The following is an 18,332-nucleotide window of genomic DNA, read 5'->3' as shown; positions in this document are numbered from 1 at the left end:
GTTGCTAAAAATTTATCTTGATTCGAAGATCTGCACGAAACAAAAATGTCGTTACAATTAGAGTCTAATGTTGGTGGAATCTAAGATTAATAGGTCAGTGCAATAAATTATAAACACACCCAAAAAGTTGCAGCAAGCGCAACGGTAATAATTATTTTATTTTAACGTTTTCTACTACTCAAAAATATAAAAGAGCAGCGAATTAATTTGATTCTGTTTAATAAATGAATTGTTTTGTTTATTTATAATGATTTCTAAAACAGATGCACTTTCTCCGAAACTAATTATATTCAAGTGCAACACAGTTAGTGAAACTTTTTCATAGTCGTGATTTGTCGCATCAAATCATTACCATCTCATTTTTATGTCACGCAGGTTAAACGCGCTAAACTTCGCTCATCTGCCGGTTAAAATTAAGAAATTGTCATTAGGCACTCGTATTTTACGCGGTCCGAGGCACTTACTTTCTTCGCATTGTTCCCCATTTTGCAATTTTTTATTTCATTTTCCAATGTTTTCTTCACATAATTTGTTAGCAAAGCATTTTGAAACTGTCGTTGTAACTTTCTTTTTACACTTGCAACATCAACGAAAAGTAACGTTTTTCTGCTTGTTCCTAAATGATTTGCGGAGAATATTCTATGTAAAGTAATGAAGTAATGCCTTCATTAAGTGTGCACAAGTAAAAGTCAACTTTCCATGCTGCTACACTCGTCAAGCCTCGAAAATAAAAACCAAAATTGCATTGTTACCATAAAGATTATAATTTTATTCGGTGATTTTGCCTTTTGATGCCCACAGTTTCGATTTCTAAGCCAAAACGTTCATTCTCGGCACTTTAATGATTTAAAAATTCCTCAAGTCATTATACGAAATTGAAAATTCGTTAATCGCCAGTTAATCCAATAAATATTAAAACATAACGTAATTTGATAACAGTTATTCTCATGTGGGAATCTTTTCAATTTCAATTACGCTTATGCGAACATTAACGACTACCCAGCCTGCTCCGTAGGTGTTTTTTCTGCGCCGAAATAATATTAATTCACAAATCGTGAGAATAAAAGTGAATATATATTATGTACAGTTAAATACGGTTAAGTCTATAATTCGTCATTAACCTCCACTGACAACACAGACCACCGAATATACGAAAATCTAATTTAATAAAACAGATCACTGATTTCATCTGATCAAACTAATTAACTAACTTTGAGTGGCTGCGGATTAATCACCAGCGATTAGAGCAAATTTCGTTTTCAACGGTGGTTTTCTACACGTTGTTGTGTAAATATTTAGATTCTAGCAATGATTAATTGCGTTCGTTTGCGCTGCGTGTGCTGTGCGCGAGTTAATTAATTTATTTGCCGTTATAATTATCGATTTTAACTGAAAACGGAAGAACCGGTAGCCAGCGCGTTTACAACGTTGTGCACTGTGTACACTATGTAACATTGTGTGTACAGTTTTAACCAGCGCGTGTAAACACACACACAAACACACGGATTCAATGGGTTGGTGGACGGCCGCGTGCGAGTTTGACCCATCGAACGCGCGAGACACTCCGGATGTGCTCCACTGGAATTTTTAATTAGCCTCGTGTTAAGCGATTGCTAATTAAGTTACGGAGCTGATGCCAAACATGATTTTGCGGATTGGTTTAAGTAATTTACCGTTTTATTCGCATCATCAGAAGTGAGATTTTGCCAATTTCAGTCAATTTAATTTTTGAAGTAAAACTTCTTTAGAATCATTGTGATTTCAAAATTAATGAAACAACACTAAAAAGAGACAAAGAGAATAAGAGATCACAAATATACAGTTTCCTATTATCAAACTAAAAGCGCTAGAATTTAACGAATTGCTGATTATGAAAGATTGGAAAATTCCCTATCAGATAAAAATATAAAATAATTATATTTCCAACAGCAAAAGGTCAAAAAACGCCACTAAAAGTGCTAAAAAGTTGCATTTTTCAATTTTTGCCCATTTTATTCAATCGCGAATATCTCGTAAACTAAAAGAGATAATTAGGATCTGATCGCAGCATCTTAATCTACGGACTATTCTCTATAAGATAGGATAGTTGAAACGGAAATCTGAGACATGAAATTTTTATTCTTAAGAAAAAATTGCCAAGGGGGGGTGCTTGATACTTTTCATCGAGGATTTTGGATAATTAATATCTCTTAAATTAAAATCGATAGCAACCAACGAATTGCTGATTATGAAAGATTGGAATATTCCCTATCAGATAAAAATATAAAAGAATTATATTTCCAAGAGTAAAAGGTCGAAAAATGCCACTAAAAGTGCTAAAAAGTGACATTTTTTTAATTTTTGCCCATTTTATTCAATTGCGAATATCTCGTAAACTAAAAGAGATAATTAGGATCTGATTGCAGCGTCTTAATCTACGGACTATTCTCTATAAGATAGGATAGTTAAAACGGAAATCTGAGAGATGAAATTTTTATTCTTAAGAAAAAATTGCCAAGGGGGGGTGCTTGATACTTTTTATCGAGGATTTTGGATAATTAATATCTCTTAAACTAAAATCGATAGCAACCAACGAATTGCTGATTATGAAAGATTGGATAATTCTCTATCAGATATAAATATAAAAGAATTATATTTCCAAGCGTAAAAGGTCAAAAAACGCCCCTAAAAGTGCTAAAAAGTTGCATTTTTCAATTTTTGCCCATTTTATTCAATCGCGAATATCTCGTAAACTAAAAGAGATAATTAGGATCTGATCGCAGCGTCTTAATCTACGGACTATTCTCTATAAGATAGGATAGTTAAAACGGAAATCTGAGACATGAAATTTTTATTCTTAAGAAAAAATTGCCAAGGGGGGGTGCTTGATAATTTTTATCGACGGTTTTTGATAATTAATATCTCTTAAACTAAAAGCGATAGCTACCAACGAATTATAGATTATGAAAGATTGGAAAATTCTCTATCAGTTAGAATTTTAAATTAATTTTATTTCCTACAGTAAAAGGTCGAAAAACGCGACTAAATGTACTAAAAAGTGACATTTATCAATTTTTGCCCATTTTATTCAATCGCGAATATCTCGTAAACTAAAAGAGATAATTAGGATCTGATCGCAGCGTCTTAAGCTACGGACTATTCTCTGTAAAATAGGATAGTTAAAACGGAAATCTGAGACATTAAATTTTCATTCTTAAGAAAAAATTGCCAAGGGGGGGGTGCTTGATACTTTTTATCGAGGATTTTGGATAATTAATATCTCTTAAACTAAAATCGATAGCAACCAACGAATTGCTGATTATGAAAGATTGGAAGATTCTCTATCAGATAAAAATATAAAAGAATTATATTTCCAAGAGTAAAAGGTCGAAACACGCCACTAAAAGTGCTAAAAAGTGACATTTTTTAATGTTTGCCCATTTTATTCAATTGCGAATATCTCGTAAAATAAAAGTGATAATTAGGATCGCATCGCAGCGTCTTAATTTACGGACTATTCTCTATTAAATAAGCTAGTTAAATTGGAAATTTAACGTGGGAACGAGATTTAAGCATAATAATAGTTATTAAATTCGAATCGAAAGGGCGCTAAAGTGCATTTTTATCAGTTGGCTTTATTAATTTAAATTAAAATTAAGATTATGATTGACAGATTGGGCACAAGATAAATTTTTTCATAACATGAAAAACAATATCATTTACAAATAGTGAGAAATATGAAAGTAAATCTTATTTTGCACAATATTACCCTACATTCACACGAGTGCTCTGCATCTTTCAGTATATGCATATTAACATCTTAAGTTGCGCACTGTCGATGAATTGCAAAATTTCATCTTGCATACACAACAATGATGCGTCTCTCAGGCAGGCAACAAACGCATCCACTTCATGTTTCTCACACCATAGCTTCCTCCATAGCTCCATAATTTATTGTTTTGATATTAGCGATTCTCTCTTTCGCTCATCTGCGCGTATTGTCGGTGAAATATAAAACCTACTTAAAATAGAACAACGAAAAAAGTGCATAGGTAGATATTCATAGGCAAAGCGAGAGCAAAGTAGTTAATTAAATAATGGTGGGAAAGAACATCGCTGGATTTTCGATTGTATCTATATTTCGATTTCATACGTGCGAAATTACACTAATTAATTCAAATGCAGGTGACAAACAAAGATCTAGAGTATAGTAATACATGCGGCAGACAAGTGCGCGTTTTATGCACTTATAATCTCTTCGACTGCAGTATCACACGGAAATGCAACCCAATGAGGGTAATGAGTATCATGATTATCAGAAACATTCAATTTCCAAGCGTGTATTTAAAATCTACGTAACATTAAATGTAAAAAATGAGCATTTCTTCATTTACACTTTAATGATGGTCGTTAACTTTCGTTAATGTACATTTAAAAGAAATATTTAAACCATTTAAGTATACACTATTAGTTAAACACCTGTAATAACAATAATAATAATAATAGAACTTTAGAATTGTTTAAAAATCATTTTTGAAATTTTGGAGAGAGTTTTATCTTAATTTAATGTGTCTAATGCATAAAAAGCAACAATTTGTGACTTACTTAAATGTGATTTATCATAGAAGTTAAGTGAAAGTGCCTAACCAGTTTAAAATTATGTTTGGTTTGTTCCTCCATGACACTGTAACGAATTAATCCAATTTGCCATTTCTCTCGACAAAAACTAAATCAAGTTACGTATACAAATGACTTGAGTTGTATGCAAAAACAAAAACTTGTTTACGTCGTTGACAATAATGCCCGAGACAATAAGACATGAAACCGACTCTTTGCAAATTGCGCGCATTATATATTAGCATGACAAAAGACATCGAAGGCAGTTGCACACTTCACTTCACCGTGCATTACAGTTTTGCAATTTTCTAATTATGTCTTCACGATCGACGATGCTATTCTTTTGTGCGCGGTGGGTATTTGCATCAGGAAACATCAGTTGAGAAATTTAATTTGTTTACTCTTTGGTAACCGCGCTTTATTCGCGATTAGTGGCTTACATCAGTGAAGCAGTCGACGTCTTGACATAACAATAATTATGTCGACTGATAAATGATGAATACGAAGAATGTGTTATCAGATGACGAAAATGTTGTAATAATAAAACCGTAATTTCAAAATGGATTATTTACTAAACACACAAGCGATCAGACGTCAATAACTGCGCAATGCGCACCTCCAGAAATCATCATTCCGTTGAATAACACACGATAACTCATGATTTTCAATCTCTTTCACTCGCGGAGCCACACAATCAATAATCGAAATCGTGCGTTTGTATTTACCAAACATGGAGCGCACAAAACGCACACATTTTTATTACATTTCAGATTCGTATTGCGACAGCGAAGAGCGCGCGCGTCAAATGTAAGAAAAATGAATTTCGAATCGCCGTTTAACAACGACGCGCTATCGATTCCTGTACGTACTTCAAGTACGCATACAGACGAAAATTCTGTGTGTGTATTATTCATACTCACTTCGAGGCTTGTTACGTTGTTATGTCGTCTCGTGCGTGGCCGTGTTTCGCTGTTACTTCGTTACATATTATTATAATGTTACTTTTCATCTCCGTTCGAATGCATTATGTATGAAAGCACAAATATCATAACTACGAATTATAAGCGGGAACATGTGATTACCAATTTGAGTTTTTCTGTTGGACGCGCGTCTTCTCGCTCGACGCCTATAAGTGGATGCGTTTGCGATGGCCTGTAATTTTCATATTTGTTTGTTTGATTTACGACCTGATAAATAAAAACGAAACGACGCGACGCACCAAACGATATATGAAATTGCTCTTTATCATTATTGTTTTATTGTCTTTATTTGCAATTTGAGCAAAAATATTCTTAGTAGAAAAGTAAGCAACACACAGCACTCCACTTAACCAATATTTTGCAATTGTGTTTTATATACGTTAATAATGAATGTAGGTGAAGTGTCAGGTGTTAGGTAAATTGTTTGTAATTAGGTGCACTTCTTGCTGATAGCTTTTTCGTGTAAATTCATTAGTCGAGAATTAGAATTTAAATTTTCTTTGTGGTACCGTACCACAATCGCAAACCGTTCGTTCGTTGTTGAAGAACTTTCAACAACATAACCTGCATGACAAACGCGACGCATTTAACACGAGCTGCACTAAATTAGAACAATGCCACAATTGGTGAAAATCACGAATTAAGAATAAGACTATTGTCTTAAAATGAATAAAATAAAAATTTCTAATCTATTTTTTTCATGCTACAAATGTGTATTCGTTGAGTTTTGCTCTGCAAAATCTTGTTTCTTCGAAATCGACACGCCAGCCTAGAAAGACGATGATAGCGAGAAGAAGAACGAACAACAATGCAAGAAAGCAGCCGAGTACAGTTAACTAATATCCCTTTCAGCGGGTCAACGATATCCGTTCAGCGTTCGCTGCCGCTGCCTCCGATGGCTGCTTTCTGGTTTCCAATGCTTGGGCCCGCCGGATTGGCATAAACGACGATTATACAAATACTTATTCCTGCAGCCTGATGTCCGCCGCGCTCGTTACATCGCAGAACTGGCACGATGGGCTTGTTTGTTCGCTGGGGCCGTGCGCCGTCGACCCGGCCACGGGCTATTCCCAGTGTGCTCTGCGTCCGTTGATCATCCCGAGTTTATCAGTAACAAATGCAGAAACACGAGGACAACTAGGAAGAACATTGCAACATTATTTTCGCAGCGCGAGCATTTAACTCAAGTTTTCAACTCCAACTAGCGTTGTTTTAGACAACCAATATTACACACATACAGTAAAAGCTGAGTAAAAGCTTTCGTTTTTTACATTTTACTTGCGCCGTGTACGATTTAATTGAATTCCTGATTGAATCGTTTTATTAGATCTTATGCAATAAAACGTATTCCGAGATATCACCAGTAGACTATTTTTAGTAGTAGTGTTTTCGATTTAAATTTAAGGATGAGGTCATTATGTAATTAACTCTTCCAAGACGTGTAATTAATCGAACGTGTTAGAACGCCGCTGCAACGACTCGTACCATATCAGACGTAATTATAATACGCGTAAAGATTATAATTACATAATAAAAAACCAAACTGTACAATTATTCTTCAAGAAACGCCTTCATCAAGGCCAGATGATATTCGGCAGTCGATAAATAGTGCTACTGAAGTTATTCCGTACATTTAACTTTAAAAAAATTACGTGAATATCTGAATGATGATGATAAAATATTAATCAAGATTAAAACACTTCTTAGGTAGCTATTTTCAAGGAGTTATCGTAGCCTTGAACATCTCTTCGTGTTGTATATTTGTTTTCACTGATTTTATCAATTTTCCTCTCGTCGTGCCTCACGCAGATAAGCAAACTTGTACATTTGTTTCCAATCGCAAACTATTAAACAATCTCAGAATGAGCAATATGCGCAATAAATAAAAACCTGCATGATGATACACCAGTCGTCCGTCGGCAGCAATGCGAAGGCCGTTTTGTATTTAAATAACCAATTTGTTTGCCTTTTTAATTAACCAATTATCATTACCTTCTGAACACAACCACCGGGCAGAGCAGAACATTAATAACGACTGGTTTGTAGAAGTAACAAGTACAAATTGAAATTGCAAAGTGGTAACGTTCTTCACGATCAGTTGGTTTTTTGCATTACGGGTACAGCGACATTTTTTTACAGTAAAAATAGTCTCTGTGAAGTCTATTGTTCAATATTTGACTTACTTTTGGTGTGCTTTAGTTTTTTTGTTGTTATTTTGTGAATTACGTAATAATAAGAAATATAATGGTGTGGGACTGAGAGAGTTGTTTAGAGGCGAGATACACATTATTAATTTAAAGATTTTATTATCGTCTACTGTACGAGCGTGAATTGTGAACGGTTCTTTTAAAGCGGGCCAGTCAGGCTCGGTAAGGAAGATAAAAAAAAGCGCGAACGGCGAGCATTGCTGCTAACTGTATTCAGTGTAGGAATCGAGCAATTCACAAGCTCTCGAATGGTATATCCGTCAAACGCGCAGGTGGAACATGTAATGCACATGTACAAGAATTAAAAAAAAAACGATTTAAAAATGGCACCGTTTGAAATAATACAACGTACACATTGTCTTTCCACAAGTTTCTAGTATAGGCGTTAATGAATTTTAAGGTTAACTTAGGTTAGGCAAATGTGTCAGAACAACGCATGCGCGCAGATAGATAAAAATATGAATTGTGTTGTTTATCTATGTAGTACATTTAAAATAATTAAACACTCGTGTCACCTTGACAAAGATTTATGCATGCGGTTTGTCTGAAATGCGACTTATGTTGAGAGCGTGACAAAACGGAAAACCACAAGTGCACAACGAGCATCGAAATGGAAAAATGTTCGCCAAAGATGGCGGCCATGTACAAATGCGTGTAACCGGCCGAGTACGCCACGGATAGATACATGCGCTGGCGAGCGTCGAAACCGAAAGTGCTTCATCGTCGATGCCGGCTAATAACACGCAAACAAAAACCAATTAACAGCATTCCGATGCGCGGCGGAACAATGCAGGTATTTTTCGATGCGCCACACAACTGCATCGCGGCGGTTCGTCGGGTGACTAAAGACGCGCAACAATTATAATTGCTAACGATTGGCAAACCGAACAAATCATCGTTACTGGATTTACTGGATTCTTGAAATGTTTCAATTACATTCAGCAATATCATGGCAGTAAAAATAATTTTAAATTTAAAATAAAAATTCTCTTGAAAATTGTTTTCATCTGTGGTTCAGAAGTCTGCTGTTTTAATTATTCAATTTTATACATTTGACGCTATCTCTGGGCATAAAATTATGACATAAAGTCTTGTAATTTGTTTGTAATTTCACACACAAATCTAATTTGATTTAACGCGCATTCGTACAAAATTTTCATTTCAAAGAACATCCTGCAACAGAAAATGTTGTTGTTTAGGTATTAAATTTAACTCTAAGGTTCATAATCAACCAATTCATATAAAGTTTTGTAAACTTAGTAACGCATGTAAGCGCGTCCTGATCCCATGTCGTGTTTTAATGCCCGCACGGTTCTCGTGGAAAACAATTCCGCTGCGCCTATCGCGCAGAAAATGTGTCCGCATGGTCTTTCACGCGCGCCGAAGATCAAAAACCCACGGGATGGGTTAAGGTTAGGGTCACATAACGTAGGTATGTGTCGTCTTGCGATCGGAATCCGTGAATAGGCGGCGCACTTGCACAACACCGCCGAGGTTCTGAAATTTGTTTTCGAATGAAATGCGCGTTAAAAATTAGGCGAGAACAGTTAGACTCATGTTTATAGACAATATTTTCACGGCAATTTAAATATGATAGGATGGTTATAATGTGCGTGCATATAAAAGGTTCTTTTATGCATATTTTCGTACGGTTTTCTGATGAAATGCTGATGAAAACTTTTTGTTTCAGATTGTATCCAACATCCCACAACGCGCGATGAATCTTTGTTACATCATAATAAGTAAGTGTTCATTAATAATAAAATTATACAACCAGTATGGTGTTCGCAGTATGAAGTACGTAGTAAAGTTCGTGATATATTTTTATTTTGTATGGTAATTTTGATTGAAATGTTTTGAAATCGAAAGTAAAGCTCTTTGTGATCTTGTTCGAAAACACGATTTTCTAGGATTAACATATTTCGTGACCGTGGTTGCTGTTTTGTGTGATTTGTTAAACATTTTCAACATGTGACAAACCTGATTTCGTTTCAGAAAATGTCAAATCAAACAATAATTAAGCCGTTTTGTAATACAAAATTTGGTTTTAGTGAAGGAACATATGTTTGACTTGCGGTATAAGTTTCGAACATATACTTTTACTTACAAACATTTTCATTTTACCCTGTATATGAAAAAGTTAAAACGTACTCCTCCATAAATTCCGAAAATAATATCTGCCCATAAAAATTCGTTGTCACCGGTGAATAAATTCAACTTTAAAGCCAATATATTCAGTTGCATATCAGATCATGTATAAGTGTACCTATAGGTCGCTATGATTAAGGTCTTAAAGAATTTTTAGGTCGAGTCGCACATAAAGAACAAGCCGATGATTATATTACCTCGTCATTTTTAGCAATGCGCAAGAGCGAACTTTTGTTCCCCGCAATAATATTCGTACGGTTGATACTAGTTGGTAAGCACTTGTACCTGTATGCACTCCTCGGCTTGAGATTGCGACGCGATGTCATTTTAGATCTCGTGGAATCTTTGCTCTTTGCACATATTGCGCGCATGTGCACACACATACGCGTTCGTTAGTTAGTTATGACGGTGCGAGCGGTGCATATAAGTGTAATTAAGAGCGACCCATTACGATTCGAATTTTATTGTCGTCGTAAAATTCGCTTATGCAGATCCGTGGCTATGCCGACGAGATGCGACTTTTGCGCGTTGCAATGCAAAAATTATATTCATATACTCATATATTTCAATACACTAGCAATATCCACGTACATAGCGTTTGCTTGTGTTAGTAGGCAACTTATATTACATCTACAAGTGCTGCATGGTGGACAGTTAAACTTAAAGAGTAAAAGTTGTTGGTTAGATCAGCTTAGGATTGTAAATAGCAGTTTTAATACGATTATAGAATTGTTGTTCTATATCAATAAGCATAGTATAAAGTTATTATCAAATTTATTGAGTTAAGTTGGACAACATCGGATTATTTTTCGTTTTCCTTTATTGTTGCCTAGACTACACACCAGATGTTGTTGTAAGCGGAGGAATTGTTTTTACCTTATAATGAAGTAATTACTTTGTTATTACATAAAATAATTACACCGGGTGGTATTTTTGATATTGGGTTAGCAGGCATGAATGCCCATCATTTAAATTTGACATTTTCTAGTTACAAAAGCAATAAACTTATAATTGCAATTGTGATTTTCATCCATAAATTTTTTTTTCATTATCTGTCAATAATAAAGTCATGTCTTCATCATATTGTTATTACTTTGTATAAATTATTATGAATGAAGTAGCAACAAAGTACGTAACCGCAAAAACATTGTTTCATCACAAGAACTATTATTCTCGCATAAATCTGCTGTAATCGGTCGATTTGGTTATCCGGCGCGGTGCAAATCAACGTCGTTACAGAAATTTATTGCTCATTTTATTGGTTATTATGCAGGAATTCCCGATTCCGCGTATATGCGCATACAATACACACTATTAACACCTACTCGCTAAGTTAAAAGAGTAAACGCAGCTATGAACTTGACTCTCGCATGTTTAAAATCGAATTTGGTTTTGTTATATATAGTTTCTGTCATAATGGTTGGTTAGACGCATGAATTGCTAACCAAAAGCGAACTCCTGTTGATTTATTGCAAATGTATGCTATTGTTGTAGATATGTTGCGTGTTTTGCAGTGATTTGTTTTCATTCCACTGTCATCTCCTAGCTATGGGAGTGATAAACAGCAAATAAATATTTTAGATAATTTTCTTGTAGTTATACAGTACAAAGTGCAGTTGGGTGCATGTCAATTAGAAACTGTTTAATTACGTTTGTAAATTGTTCTTTGTTTCGCTTCTGTCAACACCACATTCTGGGAAAGTGTGTGAAAAAAAGTCGCAACGGCAAGCAGATGTTATTTTAATCCCGAGATAAATTTTAACATTATGTTTGCGCTTTGCGATCCTGTTATGTAGTAAAACAAGCGAAATAATCACGTGTGTTATGGTTCATTTGGAGTTTTTCTTTCGATTTGACCCTCTTTAACTGGGTTGGCGTCGTAAGTATGCCTTTATGCTTACATACCAGCTTAGGTACCGAGTGGCACCATAACCAGCGTGTACACCATTAACAACCTAACGGTGTTATTACCAGCGCAGATATATATTCACCTAATTATGAAATAAATGGGCACATTTTCTGGAAAATCGCAGCGCGCTCGACCGCGACTGAGGACCTTTATAAGGTTCGCGCGCGCGCGCGCGATTTGAATGCGCGGCTAATTTATCGAGCGAAAGATTGGAACCGTACCGTTGGAAGAGAGACTACTACCAAGTACCGTTTTCGGTGCCAATTTGTTTGTACATTTTGATATTTGCCAAAGATTGCAAGAGGAAAAGCTAACAGTAAAGCTTTCGCACACTTCGGCCGTTTTCACAGCAGCGACAATAAATTACGTAATTTCCATCTGTCATTTTGTGTCCGTAATGGTTCAAGCTTCACAGCCTTCAGTGCCATTAGATAAAAATTGATTTGACATTGTTCGATGTGTCACGTGTTTTTCTTTGAATCTGATTGCGCGTCGGCGGTGCATTTTGATATTTCGTAATAATCGACGTGTACAATAAATAAAAAGTCATAACAATAGATACACACGGCCTAGGCGAGTGTGTATGCGCTTGTGCGCGAACACGGACGCGGCCCAATGACAGCGTGTGGGTCACCGCAAGGTCACGGAGCCAATGACTCGCTTCGTTTAAAGAGTTGGCTGGTTCGCTTTGGTGGCTTTGGTCTTTGCTCGTGGCGGGTTTGGCGAGGATGGCGAGTCCGCTGCCGACGCCGCGAATATTTGCAGCAATCGGCGGTGATTCAAGCCGATCGGCTGAGCTTTTCGTGTGGGCGTTTTGATGCTCCGAAATGCATCAATCGCCGCAAACCTGCACCAATTTAATCAGCTTTTATTCAATCAAGCTTAAGTTTTATTTAAGTCTCAGTTTTACTTTAAAAAAATTAAATCTTAGCGTAGGTGGGTTTTGTTCGAAATGCTGAAAGTGTTTAAGTACAAGTGTTCATGCAATGTGTTGCAATTATTCGCCATTTATCTTGGGTGTCGTTTTCGATTTCATTGGCTGCGGCGCTTAATTCGCATGACAACTTGACGGCAGCGAAACGACATCGCACATGGTCATTCCGACCGCCAGTCCAGTCGGCCGCGCGTTTTATAAATGAGAAAGTTTTTCAAAAGTCGTTATTTATGTCCGCCGCGGTCATTTATCAAAACTGTACTGTAACCCTGCGAACAACACACACGTCGGGCGTTATTTATACGCTAGAATTCATAGACCACGAGCCAAGCAAACAACAAATTAAATGTTGCAATAACGTTGTGTGTTATAGTTTTATTTCATGCATGATTAATATTTATCGCCGGCATTCAACTTACCTTTTAAATTTCAAGCTTCTGTGGAATGGAACCCGACGCAGTTTTGAATGATTATGATGTTTACAAACACGTTTAACTTGGGGTACTAAACGAGGGTCTAATATGAAAATTATATACCATTCAAGTGGATTTCCAAGAACACCACCAATCTATTATTTCCAACTTATAATATAATGCTTACCAAAAAAGTAAAATAAAAGAAATGAGAAATGAGTTTCATCTGAATGCAAATGCGATGTTTTTATACAACAACTTCCAAATTAAATCCACCGCGCGTCGTCCCAATTTAGTCCGCAGATGGCGAAGAATTCGATGAATTATTCAGGCGCCTGAATTTAATGCGAAAACGTTACTTATGCATTTGCGGCGGGCGCGCACCGCAAAGTTGACATTGCAGGTCATGTCGTTGGCTGTGTTCTTACATCACACTTTTCATTACATACTCGCGATGTTATGACATATCGAAAGAGAAATAACACACAAAAAACATGTTGAAGCGCGAAACTTAATCTGAAAACCATTTATCACGGGATTATGTGATTTAACACTCATTCAACATATAAAAAAAGCGAAGAGTAAAGTAATCCTTTTTCCACACTTGGTAAACATATAACTTTTTTGTCCAAGACCTTTATTTGGTAATAGGTATATTTTTGAAATTGTTTTTATATCCGATATTAATTCAATTCATGCAAAAGAACACAATAATTATATTTCATTTAAATGTGCAAGAAAATATTTCATGAATAGTTGTGCAGAAAGTTTGATAGTTTGTACGCATTGTTTTATCTTATGTTAGTGATAGTTTATCTCAAATTGTCATATGTCGTACGACGACCTATATGACACCGATACAACACACGCATAATGATTTTATGCACCTCGCTGGAAGCATAGGACAAGTAACGAGTTTTTTTATAATCCATAAAGTTATTCCCTACGCGCAACATTGTTGCAAACCACTGCTACGTTTACAACTTATCCATATTTATGCTAATAACGTAAAATGCTGGCGTTCTTGAATAGCGTGCTTAGACGCCTGCGATGCGACGCAAAATGACATAAACCTTTGAGCCTTTTGAATGCCTGCAGCAAAAAAAAGTCGAAAGATTGATAAAAGTAATAGGGGTTATTTCACCTCTACGCAAGAGTAACTTTTTCATCCGTTTTATAAATTTGTTTGTCTAATCACGAAATCGCGTAAAACTTGATACTTATACTAATAATGAGCATATATTTCGCAATGAAATTGGAGAATTATCGTTTCATCAATTGTGCAGATATAATGGGGCAACAAGGAATTCCTGGTCATAACCAGGACTCTGCGCGCGGATAACTTGTTTTTATTCAGTTGGTTGATTGTTCAACGCATGGAACATTCGAGCATAATAGGAGGAAATCACGCGATGAGCAACACGCTGACGAACAATGATTCGACCTGTCTAATTGCCATTACTTCATTAATGCACGCCGAGTGTGGATGCTAATTTTGTTGCGAATTGAATGTGTTTATTGAAATCAAAGCACATTCGCGCCCGGTTCACAATTGTAATATTATAATTAAACACGAAACGTAATAATGCGTTATCTGACTTGCTAGCTAGGTGGAAATCATCTCTTAACGCAAATAATAAATGATGTTATGTTGTTGAAGTTATGACTCAAAGACACGTAATGCATTTTACAAAAAAAAAACGAGAGTAGGAAGGCGATAGAAGCTTGAAATTGACGCTGAGGAAACTTATATACATTTATGATGCACATGAAAATGTACTAATGAATTAAACACTATTGTTGTATTCGTATGTGTTGTGGAGGTACAGACTTGTTGAGGATTTCAATCATAATGGTCGTGGGACGGCGTAAAAACTTGCAAAAAGTTCACAGATGTAAATTACGATCTTTTGCATCATACGTGCGTTATTTGTGTATTCCACGCGTCGCAATGATGTAATAACAATGCATAATTAATTTCTACATGTTTTGCGATTTAACGCATGAAAATTTAAAAACTGGGACACGATTTAAGTATTGTAGTCGGGTTTGGCGAAATGTCGTTGACTTGGGATTTATGAGAACTTTAATTGTTTCATTGTTTTCTTTGGTAGAGACGAAAAAATATTCACATTTTTAAACTGATGTCTCTTTGGATTATACCTACATTTTTTTAAATTACCGGTTTAATTGTTTTATTGAAAATATGTTAAAAACTTGTTTTTTTCTGCAGGTTTTTGATGGAAAACCAAAAATGATGTTTCACAACGCTACGGTATCCTCTCGCAGCAGCTCTAGTAAGAGCGGCGGAAACTCCTGCAGTCGTAATTCATCGATGCCCTCGCTGCGAATGCGTAGCCCGCTGTCGCCGAAGACGTCCTATAATCCGCTCTTCCGGCATTCGGACATCACAAGTTTTGACGCGTCACACTTCATCTTCAATGAAAAACGACGTGACAAGCGTGAGCGCAAATGTGCAGTCCTACGACGCTACAATTCGCACGATTCTTCGCAATATGTGGATTCTTCCAATGACAACACTCCCGACAGTACTAAGAGTCGCGAGACTCACAGCCGGACAACACCAGAAATGAGTCCTGAATCTACCGGAGAGCGAAAACGAAATCATGAGGAACTCGATGCTAGAGATTTTCTCGAAAGATACTCTCTTCCTAGGGTGGTGCGGGTTGACGGAGGTGAAGCTTTGTTGCTTTATCGATGTTTCGATAGTTTTACGAAAATAGAAGCGAAAAGCGTACCAACTAAACGCGCCAAAGACAAATCATCAGAGGGAAGCGTTCTGCATTTCCCAGAGGGATATAATGGTGAGTTGTAATTTATTCGTTGGATTAGTGATGCTTAAAACATGTTATATCATCTTTTATAAGCTGCTGCCTTCGAGTTAACGAAAGTATTTCGTGTGTGGCGCACTTAATATCTGCAAATGATCGCAAATCACAAATGGCGTCTGCCACTGAGTAATTTACGGCAGCGATTAATGTCACTGCGTAATAACAGTAATTAGTATTAATTGCCTGACGCTTCATTACTGCGCCCAGCTTCTAATCGTTCGAAAGCGGCAAATGTTGTGCAATACCACCAGAAAAGGTCTTTTGCATCTCTTTAATTTCCACCCCTCTTTTGATTACATTTGATGTTGACACTTTTAATCTGTGATGTCACGACTTACAGAACTCTAACATTGTTCTGGATTGAGGCAAAAGGCGAGTAAAATTTCCCATGAATGCATTTCCATGTATCAAAAGAATGGAAAGAGGAGAAAATGTATGTGAGAACTGTTATGACATACTATTGAGGAAATCCCATTGTGCGAGAAAAATATTCCCAAGCGGTGCGCAATAATAATTGCAGATTTATTGCAACTGTATAACACCATAGATCCAGCGACGCCGAACAACGATGCCGAATGATGTGTTTGTTATATTTTCTTTCGTTATTTAATTCCGTGTTGTGTGCTTGTTTGCTTTACCATCGGGCGGATATGGCGTTTTTATCTGGAATCGTTGCTTTTTATTTGCGCGCTAACTACGCCGTGTTATGTAACACTTCCCGTGTTTATCAATTCTTCTTAACGCACCGGCACTAGGTAATTATTTGTATTTGAGGTTTTGCAGGGCCGTCACGAGGTTTTCGCGAATTTAGTTCAACACTCACATTTTCATATTTTATCTCGGTTGTGCATGACTTCAATTTGCTATCATCGTAATTTCTAGGAATTTGCAAAAATTAAAATATTCATAGATAAGGAACTTTACTCCAAACATGGAAAAGTAAGTTAATGTGCGTGATAATTCTAATTTCCTTCTTGTCAATGGTAATGGACGTATTGCTGATAAGTGAATACTAGTTTAAACATGTGGGCACTTATATTCTAAGTATTTTAATTTTTTTTGCGATTTAACGGACTCATTCACAATTTTCTCCGTGTTTGCTGCCAACATGTCATATATTACTCACGCGTACGTTCCGGTTGACTGCTGAGGTATCTATATACCAACATTTAATTTTAATGTTTCCACTGATTAGTAAACTTTAATCAATATAAATGAAAAGAATTGTTATGCACTTTACATTGATTTGAAATGAGGTTTATGATTGTACTTCTTGTTGCAGGATGGTTTTCGTTAATTAACGAAAAAGGTGAAAGATGTGCAGTAGCATACACGTCGGTGCTGCAACTAGTTCGAGAGCAAGTGTGCTCTTTTATTAGCATTCAACCGTTTATTGCATACGCTGGTCATCACCCTGACCCCTCCGGTAAGTTTTTATTGACGCCGTGCCTCGCCACTTCGCATGCCAGACACGAAGCACTAAAATATTTTATTGTTGATACTGGGTGTATAAATTGAACCAAGCATCGCGAAGATGTTTCCAGCAATCAAGTCGCGCCTGATTTAATAGTTGGGTTTCCTGTTGTAGAATCGATCCCCAGCAGCAAATTTCAATACCTTAAGACCCAAGTCAAACCCGGCCAGTTGTTCCAACTTCGAGCCGTCTTCCAACATCGTGATCAGGATAATGGCAGGCAGTCGACCAAATCATCTCGGGTATCCAAATCGGCACGCGATAAGGACTTGGCCAACAGATATGCTCAACTAATAAGTCAAACAAATCAAGTATGTTAAAAGATTTTGAAATGGTTATGGCTAAGGTAAATGTATTAAATGCTTCCATTTTCTATTCACAGGAATTTTATGTTCCTCTTACCACGAAAGGTGAATTCTACGAGATTCATAGTTCAGTCAAAGCAAAACTCTGTTTTCCGGGCATGCTCGACAAGACCGGCCCTCTGGCGTTGGACAAAGATTGCCTGTACAAAATTCCACATCTCCTGCGAAGGGTGGCATTGCCAATCAAGGTTAAACTAATGGTTGGCCCTTTACCACACGGTGTACCCAAGGATTTCCCAGGTGTGTAACAATTTACTCTACATGCGATAATTACTTTGCGTGATAGTAACATTTCAATCCAATTCATGTCGGGTAAACATTCGCATGCTGTGAATTTTGAATCAGTACGAGTTTAACGGACGTCCTTTGCATGTAATCTCTGCTGAACCTGAGCAATACGCGGGTACCTCATTGAGGATATAATTTAACAAATGTGCGCGCACCCATGCAAAAC

The 18,332-nt window shown here is 36.5% G+C and overlaps 1 protein-coding gene across 2 annotated transcripts in view; it reads left to right on the top strand.

Moving 5' to 3' along the window:
- The window catches only part of LOC135798076 (uncharacterized), a 36,639-nt gene that overhangs the window by 16,392 nt on the left and 1,915 nt on the right, over positions 1 to 18,332 (top strand). For both annotated transcript variants that reach the window (XM_065310763.1, XM_065310762.1), the window contains exons 3-7: positions 9,474 to 9,525; positions 15,421 to 16,012; positions 17,322 to 17,465; positions 17,628 to 17,824; positions 17,896 to 18,118. In XM_065310763.1, coding sequence (XP_065166835.1) covers positions 15,442 to 16,012; positions 17,322 to 17,465; positions 17,628 to 17,824; positions 17,896 to 18,118 — 1,135 coding nt within the window. In that variant the 5' untranslated portion in view covers positions 9,474 to 9,525; positions 15,421 to 15,441. The remainder of the gene's footprint in view (positions 1 to 9,473; positions 9,526 to 15,420; positions 16,013 to 17,321; positions 17,466 to 17,627; positions 17,825 to 17,895; positions 18,119 to 18,332) is intronic.

Source organism: Atheta coriaria, unplaced genomic scaffold (assembly GCF_025399875.1).
Source record: "Atheta coriaria isolate IRGN ID8LTWV9N9 unplaced genomic scaffold, Caltech_Dcor_3.1 hic_scaffold_9_pilon, whole genome shotgun sequence".
Taxonomy (NCBI): Eukaryota; Metazoa; Arthropoda; class Insecta; order Coleoptera; family Staphylinidae; genus Dalotia; species Dalotia coriaria.
The sequence above is the reverse complement of the archived record's forward strand: the minus strand, read 5'-3'. Positions and strand labels throughout refer to the sequence as shown.